General features: G+C 41.6%; 1 protein-coding gene across 1 annotated transcript in view; it reads right to left on the bottom strand.

Annotated features, from left to right (window-relative positions):
* The window catches only part of WDPCP (WD repeat containing planar cell polarity effector), a 243,472-nt gene that overhangs the window by 134,781 nt on the left and 96,615 nt on the right, over nucleotides 1–12,076 (bottom strand). Inside the window, exon 8 of the mRNA XM_067565236.1 lies at nucleotides 4,653–4,767. Within this exon, the coding sequence (XP_067421337.1) occupies nucleotides 4,653–4,767 (115 nt within the window). The remainder of the gene's footprint in view (nucleotides 1–4,652; nucleotides 4,768–12,076) is intronic.

The raw sequence follows: 12,076 nt of genomic DNA on the forward strand, positions 1-12,076 counted from the left end.
AAGAAAATTATTGATACAACACTGCCAGCAATTTAGGGTTTCCCTCGAACATTGCACTGCTATCTGAACTGTGAATACCTGTAAAAGGATGTCTGAGTATTCAGACAGCCAATATGATGGTTAGTACCAGATGATTGAAAATCCCTCTTTGGACAGAACCATGACTATATCAAAACAGTGAGATTTAAATACAGAAACCTGTAAGAGAGGGAAACCACCAGCTAAAAAAAATTACCTGGTAAAAATCTATTTTAAAAAATAACTTACATTTGTGATTACTACACTAGATTCTTAAATATCTAAGAATTTTTATAACTTACTTTTAATAATTGATATTGATAGTTTATTCTTGCATTACACTCAACTTGAACAATTAAAATAACTAGTCAGCTTTGCTTTTGCTTTTATTTACAGTCTGTTTTATAGCCAGCTGCATTTTCAGATTGTCAGTTATTAGCACAATTCTGCAACATCTGTATGCAAATGGCAAAGGAAAATGTTTGGATTTAAACAAATTTAATTATTTAAAAATTTCATAAAAGCAACTTGGTTAATACTAAGCTTTGAAACAAAACTTTGGGCCTAAACTACGTGACATTGCCTTTGATGCTATAGTTGAGATTTTAATACACAAAAAAACTCAGTTATGGCCATGGCCTCCTTGTATATATGTGATTACATATGTTGTATTATTAGAGAGAAACAGTAAAAAACCAACGAGAGTCCTGGAGCACCTGAAAAACTAACAAATTTCTGCGGGCATAAGCTTTTGTGGACTGCAACCCAGACTGAAGTGGGTTGCAGCCCACGAAAGCTTATGCCCACAGAAATTTGTTAGTCTTTCAGGTGCTCCAGGACTCTCGTTGGTTTTGCTGTATACAGACTAACAGGGCTACCCCTCTATAAAATATATTTAAGCTACATTAGTGATAGGCCTACATCCAATCCCCAAAAACCTCTGAAATTTGGGTCTAAAGACAGACTATGGATCAGGGACCGATGAGCAGGTGGGAGTGGGGAATAGAGAAAGTTGGTTCTTCAGTCTCCGCAAAGCTGTGGTTGCCTGGGGATTGGTTGAAGGGGCGGGGAACAGGAAAGATGAGTCATTGTTTAGACTGGCAGCACAGCTGGGTCATTCAGAGCCACCTGGTGATAGCTAAGATGCAAAGCTAAATTATAGGATTGGGTGTGGGAAAAGATTTCAAGAGAGGGTGGGGAGGAAAAGGAGGGGTATGAGATATTATCAAAGGAATTGCAATCCATTCAGTTCTTATTGCCTGAATCAGGCATACGTTAAGGACATTCAGTTGTCATCAATACCTGTAAAGCTGGAGTATCTGCTTAGATGAGCACACCCAGGAAAAGGTCTGCTTCCTCACCAGATTAGGCTTATAACAATGATCAATCCTGGTTATAACATTGCCTACAGAGGCCCTTACGGAAAACTGGAATGCTGCTGTACAGGGTCATAGCAAGCTTTTGAATATTAGGCAGAGTATTGGGCTATTAATCCAGCTATTAAGCCTGCCATGAAACCGCAATGTCTCAACAGAAATTTAGGAATTTTGAAATGTCAAGAGACATAGATGGTAGTTATGACAATCCTGCCTGTTCTGCAAGTTGTGTTGCTTTAATTTATGTAAACAGATTCTTTTTCCAAACCAATCTTTTCTTTATTTAGCTAATTCTATTCTATATTATAACAAAATATAATAAACTAAACTAACAACTTTAAAGTATTAAGATTGAATGGCTAAACACTCAAAAGTCAGGAAATATTAATGTTAAGATTATATATGCAACCTTATTTCTGCCCCTTGTGCATGCATTATGTTACAACTTATAATTTTAGGATGGAATACTACTTGTCATACAATATAATGATCGTAAAAGTTAGACGCATTTGTGGCATCTTCTAATATTTTCCACTTTTTCCAACATATGTAATTGTTAAAATGGACTGATATCTCTGGATTTAGACTTCTTATATATTAAATACCTTAGAGCAATGAGAAATGAGTTTAATAAATTTGTTAGAACCCACATACTAGCTTATTTTCAATCAACAACAGAGCCTTCCTTAAGTGCAGTTCATAGGAGAAGGAAGTTAACTATGAAGCTATTTATTTGTGAACATAGGTGATCTTGTATGGCAGCAGATTTGCATACTCTTTGTTGTATATTTAGGCCCTGATCCTGCAATCTGATCCAGGCAAACCTCCACTGACTTCAGGGGGGTTCTGCCTGGGCATAAGTCTCTGTCGCTTTGGGTCGGTTTGGGGGATTGGTGCCTAAATCTATAGTGTGTTAAGCAAATTTCCTGGGCTTTCATCTGACATTGCATAAATTGATTCAAATTTGTCCACAGACCTTCCTTCACTCCTAGATATTCTTGTCAGTCCTCAGAATGTTTGATTGGACATTTCTATTATAAGAAAGTTAGCTCCACATGCTTGTGCAGCATATCCATTCTTTGCTGCACATTTTATGATAGCAAAAAAAAACCACACAAAACAAAACAAAACCCAAAACAAATAAAAAACAAACTCTGAAAGACTCACAGTTAGGGCAAATTAAAACCAATGTCTTCCAGAGAAATTTCTTCCGCACACTGTTTCTCAAAGCTGGCTTTTTTGGTGCCAAAAATTCAACTTTCAGTTCCCATTGTCTGGATAATAGAGATGCCCAAAAGGTTCACAAGATTTTACTTTTTAAAAATAGAAAAAGAGGGGTTTTTTCTCTCTCTCATTGAGCAAAAATAGTTCAGCCATTTTTTAGCACTAACTTTAACAAATATTTCACTTTTGGACATGGACATTTTTAAACTGAAAGTTGAAAGTTTCAGAAAATTAGGAGCAAGTGAAAACAAAGGATGGAATGGAGAAAGTTATGTTACCCTAACTATGGCAGTATAATTTTGATTGTTAATATTTTCTTGAGAGATATGACTGTTAAGATTTATTCATTTTAAAAGAATTATTAGACTTTGTGATATGGCATGCTTGCCCTGCACTTGTTCACCAAGAGTTAACTCTACCCTGTGGGCCAAGGAGGCCACACCTCCTAAAACCTGCTGGGCATGCTCCAGCTGGAGACTGAGTATAAGAGGGAGCCAAGCAGTTCAGGCAGGGCTGGCTGATGAAGAGGAAGGATGCAGACTCCCTCCAGGGAACTCTGACAGACTCTGAAACTAGAGCTAAGACACGTGGCATCCCAGATGGATTCCAGGCTGCTGGATGAAGCCAGAGAAAGGGAGTGAACTGCCAGGAGCTGCACCGGCTAAGGACCCTGGAGGCCCTGGGGAATCGTGGATCATTGCCACAAAAGACAGGATAGGAACATTGCTCTGGTGGGAAAATTGGGGAACTGATCAGTGTGTTTTGGGAGGACTCCCTGGGCTGGGACTTGGAGGAGCAGAGAGTGCCTGAGCCTCCCTACCCTGGGTACCACATGCACCTAAATGGTGCCCCACTTTCCCAATGTACCAATAGGCCACATTATCCCAGGAAGGTGGGTGACTTTATTGACTCTGGCCCTTAGGCCACACTGCCCTGACAGAAAGGGTCGCTTTGTTGACTCCAGCCACTAGGCCTTGCTGCCCTGCTAACCAGGACCATCCTACTGACTCTGGCCTTTAGGCCATATAGTTCTGAGAAAGAGAACAGCCACATTGACTTTGGCTATTAAGCTGCACCCCCTGAGACTAAGGGAGTTGAGACACACAGCCCTGGAGCTACAGCGACCCCTACCCACCCCACATGGGGAATGGGCATGCTTGCCCCACAAAAGACTTAAGCAATCTTTAATTTTAAAAAAGTAAGTATAAAAGCAAGGGAATTCTAAATGACATTCACAGAACCTATGTCCCTTTATGGATCTGGGCCTTAACCTCAAACATCAAAAGGAGCTTTCATGCACTCAGATCTATGCTCCTATTTAAGTACAGAACTTGGACTTATGATTTCTCTTAGTATTCGGAGTAAAATTCACATCTACTCAGGCTCAAACAGAAATTGCGTATTCTTGATCATTCAGAAGCCAGGATACTAATGTCTGATTACAGTTCTCAGTGGAGATTTACAGTGGAACATTAACAAAATAAAAATAAAAGATTTTCATATTACAAAGCTGTTGAAATCAGATCTATTTCATAGACAGTGGATTTTGAAATTAACCTGTCTCACTGCAATAGCCATCATTATAATGAGAAATATTGGTGATTTCCTGGGAGCTGGCAATCTAAAAATTCAGCCTGCACAGTTCTGTGGGCATTGCCATCATGCCATTTTTGATAACTGAGCAGTCTATATATGTAGAAAGCCTCTATAATTAATGATTTTATTATTATCTGCTTCAGTCACTTTGCCAGGTATATGAAGTAAGCTTGCAAACAACTGCATGTGCTAATGTTTAAAATGTGTAAGAAACTGAATTTTAGAAAATCCATTCAATATTTCACAAGACTATAAACTCTGATGTGAAGTATTATTCCAAAGTGTTCTTGGTCCTGAGGGTTCTAACTATGGCATTACCTGCAATTATTTGTATTGTCTGCAAGTCCCCAGTGGCAATAATTAGTCTACCTGTTGACATACTATTTCTCCTGCTCTATTGTTAACATAGGCAATTGATTTGCACATGGGTGTAATTACCATCACTGATGGTGTCGGAGATGAGCTTCCCCACCAGGGTCCTGTCAATCACCACTTTCTCCAGCTGTGGCCCAGAAAGGCTTAGGGACACCAGTACACCTGAATGAAAGAGGAGCTAAATCCAAGAAGCCAGAAAATAAAACATCAGGAATCAATCAAGAAACTGGAATGTTCCAAAGTACATATAAACACCTCTCTGTTACATAGTAATCTAATTTACAAAATTACAAGAAGTCTTTTATCTTGGCTGACAAAATATATTATATGCACTATGAAAGCTTTATCAATGAAAAAGAGAAATAGAAAAAGTAAGAGATATGTATTGTGACTACAAATTACATGTGTACAATAACCATTTATGCTGATACCTTCAAAACTTTGGGCCAAAAGTCTCCATTGCATGGAATATACTGAATTCAGATGCTGAAAACTGTGATTGAAATCCTGTCCTATATGATAAAGAGGCTAATCTTATCAGGAAGTGTATTTTTAAGTATTAGACACATTATGTTGCATTTTTTCCTGCTAATTTTATTCCTCAGAGGAAACATAGTAAAAGCTTAGTATGCATTATGAAATATTCTCATGTATATAGAAATTTTAAAAACTTAAGCCAAGATTTTCAAGTGTTTAGTGATTTTTGGATGCCTCAATTTTTGGGTGCTCAGCTTGAGACACTTGAAAGGAACCTGATTTTCAGAGGTAGGTGCATAGTATATTAGCACATTTTCTTATGGGTTCGTACTGCATTTAGCAAAATTGAGTCCTTAGGTGCTACCCCTATATAAATATTTAAAAATGATAACTAATAATTTCATATCCTCAGTCATAAAATACTCTAAAAGTTTTACTTGCACTTCAATTTCATCTCAGTTGCACACAGATATTTAAAACATCAGCTTTCGTCTATCCCGATTATCGTTGATTATTCATGTGCTTTTTAATTTATATAACGGTGTCTAGATACCACAGTGATGGGTCCCTAATAAATTCTTATACTAATAATGTTGTTTAACATGAGGTCTCAGAGACCTCCCAATAAAGAAGGAACTGAAAGCCTAAATACAATGTCTTGGGCATCAAACATCCCTATTAAATTCACCTCTATTAAGTGGCACAGACTGTACTGCACAGTGAATAGCAGTCCTTTTGATTGCCATTGTTTGGCCGAAGGGGTGTTTAGTGGAAGGGACAAGCAAAGCTTTATTTTTGCCTAATTAAATTACCAAAAGCACTACAAGTTTGAATTAAATCCACTATTGCAAAGTAATGCAGAATAAAGACTGAAGATCTCCATTGTCAACTTGACATTACTGTGCCATGGTCCTGCACGTAAGCAGTATGTAAAATCATTGTCATGATAAAAAAAAACTATTTTCTGGAAAACCTCGATTATAAGGGGCAGAGTTAAGAATAGAGTGAGTCTCTTAGTCCATATATGGACAAACTGGTTGTCAAAATGTAAGGGTCTTTTTTTTTTTTACCCTTAATGTGTAATACGTCTGTGAAAAAACATTGAAGAAAATCAGCAATGTGGGTTTGATCTCCGGATATACCATAGTCCTGCTTGGTGCATTGGGGGATAGGGTATTTAATTGGCATGATTTTACCTTCCCTTCCCCCACTGTATTTATTTCCTTGGCATACATGGGTTCCAAGAATCAGAGGCATTAACATGACTCTGTCACTGTCAAACATGAAACAGTTGCAAACAGTTTTGGGGTCTGCAATACAGAGACCTCAACTTGATTGGTGCCATGGTAAACATTTCATTCAAAGCTTTTTAACCTTTTATTAAAGACACAGAAAAGAAGAAGATAAACAGTTAAAGAATTTGAAATGTAAAATAAGTAAATCATTTTAACAACATTTCTTGTTCCCCTTCCCTTTTGCCGGAGAGTTTTTAGAAGGAACTTCCACTCCCCCACTCCCTGATGGTCTTTTAGATGGTATTAAAGATGGCAACCACACTCGTTTTTTTTTTTTTTGCAGGGGGGTGGGGGGGGAAACAAGAAGTTAGTGGAGATAGGCTGGAGTGGTTGTTTTTACTGCTGTTCCTAAAATCCAATCATCTGGTTTTCTTGAAGGCATAAGAAGACACACACACAAAAGGGGAAAGAACAAAACAGATTTTTTAAAATGTAGTTTCCGTCTCTGTTGCATCCTCTCTGCTGGAAAAACAGAGACACAGCACACTGTCTTATTAACCACCCAGAGACCAGGCAAACACTAGGCTATTTAGGGCCTTGCTTTTGGCTGTCTTTTTGGTCACAAGCTAACAAAATGTTGCAAAATATAGCCTTGGCCAGCTAAGCCAGAATCTTATTAGACAGAAGGCAAAAGCAGAGGGATAGGAAAAAGAGGACATAAGATGGGGAAAGAAAAAGACATCTTTTGGCACTAGGATGATGAAGGCCCAACAGTGTCAGAGTGGATCCTGGGTTCCAGAAGACGGTGTGGGGGGAGGGTCACCATACTGGTGAGGCTTGCTTCTTCCTGTTCCCATCTTTGTCAGCCAGCATCGACATCCATTAACTTCCCCCTCACAGTCTCTTTTTGAGGATCCCAAAAGGGAGTGATGAGTGAAATAGCCCATCCTTCATTATTGTGTCCACCACTTAGAACTAATTTCCAACACACTAATGTTGGTGCACTGATTTCCAACCCCATACTTTTAATTTTTACTAGGCCTGATCTCAAAACAGTCCTTGAATTAGATCACTAAGCCTTTTTGGTTCAACTAATTCAGTCCATTTGTCTCCCTTTTACTCTTTTCCCCATCAACATTTATTGTTATAGATTTAATATAACATTTTATAAACTTCTACCTATTTTCCCCCAGTTAGGCTGACAACACAATTCTGATTTAACTGACTGCACTGGACCCACTTAAATGCCTGGTACAGAAGAGTAAGGGTGTGAAGGTGCCCCTTCACAGTGGTAAGCTAATTAAGTTACAGCCTGCTGCTTAAATTTATCACTGTCTATCTTCATTCAACTGTGTGTCCTGATCAATTCTTTAGGGCCTGGTCTACACTGGCGACTTAGGTCGACTTAAAGTCACTTAAGTCGACTTAATTACACCCGTGTCTACACTGGCACCACTCTTAATTCGAATTAAGGTGCCTGTAAAAGCGACTTAATAAGACCACCTCCACAAGAGGCGTAGTGCCTAATTTGAATTTAAGTCAATTTAGTGTCAGTGTGGACTCAACAGAATTTAATTTGAATTAATTGACCTCCGGAATGTATCCCACAATGCCACGTTTTGACCGCTCTGGACAGTTGCGCTGTGCTGCTCAGTGGTCACGCTAGCAGGAAAAGTCTCCTCCCCGCAAGCCCCAGGAAGATTTGAATTTTCATTTCCTGTGCTGCCAGCGTGGAGAGAGCTTTGTCACTGTTCTCTGCATGGCTACTGCAAAGCCCCAACGCGCTCCAGCATGGAGTCGCCCAGTGGTCTTAGACTTCATTGGGCTGTGGGGCGAGGAGTCCGTTCCGGCTCAACTCAGAGCCAGCAAAAGGAATCTGGACATTTATGGAAAGATATCCAAGGGCATGCTGGAGAAGAGACACCAAAGGGACACTCAGCAGTGCCATGTGAAGATTAAGGAGCTGCGCCAATCTTATCAGAAAGCCAGGGAAGCTGATAGCCGCTCTGGCTCCTCGCCCAAAAAATGCAGGTTCTATGATGAGGTGCACGCAATTCTCAGTGGGGATCCCACCATGGTGCCTCCCCGCGGCATCAATACCTCTGGTAGGTCACAGTCCATGATCAACCATGAGGACTCCCTGGACGAGGAGAAGGAGAAAGCTGAGGAGAGCAGGGTGTCCATTCTCCCCGAAAGTCAGGACATATTCCTGACCCCCGAGCAGTCCATCAGCACACAGGACAGCACAGATGATCCCGGGGAAGGCACATCTGGTGAGTTTTCTTTCTTATTAGCATTTCTGTCCCTGTACATTGGGTGGGGGTGGGGTACAAAGGGGATCTCAGGCATTTCATTGACTGTACTGGGTGGTTACCCAGGGAAAAATATTTTTATGTGATGAGAAATGCTACATTTATCAACAGTTGATATCTCATGGAAAATGTAATGTATGTAATCTGTTATCCCCAGAAAAACTTTTCAAGGGAGGGTTGCCTTGTTCCTCCCTCCATGGTAGGATTCCTCTCTGCAATCAAGGTAGCCAGCATCATGGCTCCATGTGTTTTAAGCATAGCCTCCCCGACACAATGCCACCCGCAGTTCCTCTCTGTAAGGGTTTAAAATACAAGCAGAGAGAGAGAGTGTGAATCATGTGCTACATTGTATCAAGGGAACCATTTGCAACATTTTAAATGGTAACATTTTGTACCTTGTTTCTCTGTAATCATTTGCTACATTTTTTCAGGGGCTCATTATCTGAATTGTTACATTTGTTTCATTTTCTTCACTAGGCTAACTGTGGCTACCTTGTTACTTTTCTTTCATTCAGTAGACACCTCGGCACTGGACCCACCCTTAAGAAATGCTGCAGACAGAGTGACTCAAATTAGGAAGGGGGGGGGGGGAAGCAGAGACAACAAGAGCTCATGAATGCCTCAGCAGCCGCAGAGACAGAGCAAAGAGCATGGAGGCTGACCTTGTCACAGAACATGGACAGGGACACGGAGAGTCGCCAAGAAATAATGGAGCATGATCGCAGTACCACGCAGGAAATGCTGCGAATCATGTGGGACCAGGCAGACATGCTCCGGCGGCTTGTGGAGCTTCAGGAGGAGCGGAGGCAGGACAGAGTCCCGCTGCAGCCCCTCCATAATGCTCCTCAACCCAGGTCTTTGCCACCCTCCCCAGCCCCCGCCCCTAAGAGATCTCAGAGGAGATTGTCCAGGATGCAGTTATGTGCTTTCCTCCACCCCGGTGGAGGTGAGCAGAAAGCAGCGGCGGCCACACTGACTGCTGGCCAACAAGCTACCACTCTACCCCTTGAGACAGTGAATGGACCCTCCCCCCACCTTCCCCCATGACTTGAACGTTCAGAAATAAAGTTTTGCATCATTTCAACACGTTTTTTTATTAAATCATATCTTGTTTAGGAGGGATTTGGTGATATCTCAAGATATCGTGGGGTGGAGGGTACACCAAAGGCAAACAACATCCAGGAACAGAAATCTGTTCTGCATCTCATTGCAGAACCTGGTTTTCAAAGCTTCCCTAATGCAAAGCGCTCCGCGGTTAGCTCTCAGCGTAGTGCTGGCATCTGGCTGCTCATAATTGGCGGCCAGTCTTTCTGCCTCCACAGTCCAACCCTGGGGGAACCTCTCACCCTTCGCTTCACACACATTATGAAGAACACAGCAAGCAGATATCACAGAAGGGAGGAACTTCTCACTCATGTCCAGCCTAGTGAGGAGACTCCTCCATCTACCCTTTAAACGCCCAAAGGCACATTCTACAACTATTCTGCAACTGCTTAACCTCTTATTAAAACACTCCTTGTCACTGTCAAGGTGCCCGGTGTACGGCTTCATTAGCCAAGGGAGCAAGGGGTAAGCAGGATCCCCGAGGATCACTATGGGCATTTCCACACCCCCAATCTGAATTTTTTGGTTAGGGAAGAAAGTTCCCGCCTGCATATTAGAGAACAGCCCCGAATTACGAAATACACCAGCGTCATGCACCTTCCCAGACCACCCTACATTGATGTCTGTGAAACGACCCGTGATCCACAAGCCTCTGCAGGACCATGGAAAAGTACCTCTTGTGGTTTATGTACTCGGTCGCTAGGTGGGCAGGCGCTAAGATAGGGATGTGCGTCTCATCAATGGCCCCCCACAGTTTGGGAAGCCCATCGTGGAAAACCCCTCCACTGTGTCTTGCACATTTCCCAAAGTCACTAGCCTTCATAGCAGAAGTCTATTTATGGCACTGCACACTTGATTCACGGCTATGCCCACTGTAGATTTACCAACTCCGAATTGATTTCCAACTGAATGGTAACAGTCGGGGGTTGCCAGCTTCCAGACAGCGATGGTGACTCTCTTCTCCACTGTCAGAGCTTGTCTCAAGTGAGTGTTCATGCACTTCAGGGATGGTGCCGGCTCCAAGCACAGTTTCAGGGAAGTTGCCTTTCGCATCCTAAAGTTTTGCAGCCACTGATCATCATCCCACAGCTGCATAACTATGCGGTCCCACCAGTCTATGCTTGTTTCCCTGCACCAGAACCTGCGTTCCATGGACTGCAGATGACTCATTACAGCCTGCAGCAACCGGAATTGTTTTGCTCGATGTCTTCTAGCAGGGCAGCCTCGGTGGCATCAGTGTTGTCTCTGCTGCAGCTTCTTGCTCTATTTTGAAAATAATTGATGATAAGCCGTGATGTATTTGTCACACTCACAATTATAGTGCAGAGTTGAGCTGGCTCCATGTCTCTGCAGCAATGGCGATCACGGGGAGCAAAAAAACGGTGCGAAAACACTTTTCCTGTTTGTTTGTTTGTTTGTGGGGGGGAAAGCAGTGTTGCATCCTGGGATGAAGACACTCTTCCCAACAGCCACTATGGCTAGTTGCACTGTGGGATAGCTACCCACACTGCACTGCTTTCTAATTTGATTTAAGGCTGGTCAGTGTGAATGCAAGAGACCAGCGCAAACACTGTAGTGTATACACTCTGCTGTGATTTCTAAAAATCGTCTGCTGAAAGTTGAATTAAACAAAGTCGACTTCCTGCAGCAGTGTAGACATAACCTAGGAGCTGCTCTGCCAGCAAGGATCACTGGACCACACTATGCTCTGGTTCAACCCCTTATGCCCCCTATTCCAGAGAAGGAAGTGGCTGGTAGCAGAGGACTGGCTATGCCAGCCTGAAACCTGCTGAGCATCCCCTATATCAGAGGGATCTTCAGCTGTCGCATTAAGGCAGCTTTAAGCCTTCTCTGCATCACTGGAGTAGCATAAAGGGGACTTACCAGGGCCAAGAATCCAGAATTGTGCTTATATTTCTAATTTAAATATTTATATTTTTAGAAGTCTATATTTTAACATTTTGATGCCAAGCAAATGCTTGCCTTTCTAAAAGGTGTTCTAATAATCCATATCTATTCTATGTCATGAGTGTGAAACAAACATTGATGTACAATATGCTGTTAGATGAAATACCAGGCAAAACTTCCTTGCAGTGAGATCTATTAAATTGTATAAGAGTTTCCAAAGGAAGCAGCAGGAACACCATTACTTTAGACTTTTAAAAATGAACTGCAAAAGCACTAGGAAGTATATAGTTGGGAGCAATCCTTAACTGATAGTGGCATGGATTAGATGATCTCAGAGACCTTGTCCATCTCTAATTTATATGAACATATTATGATGTTGGGGATAGCAGATATTTTCATTTATGAATTTTCTTTAGTTTTCAGGTAATACTTCTTTCTGAGTTTTGTATTT

The sequence above is a fragment of the Emydura macquarii genome, unplaced genomic scaffold (assembly GCF_026122565.2).
Source record: "Emydura macquarii macquarii isolate MOO-44397 ecotype Brisbane River unplaced genomic scaffold, CSIRO-AGI_Emac_v2 contig_2676, whole genome shotgun sequence".
Taxonomy (NCBI): Eukaryota; Metazoa; Chordata; order Testudines; family Chelidae; genus Emydura; species Emydura macquarii.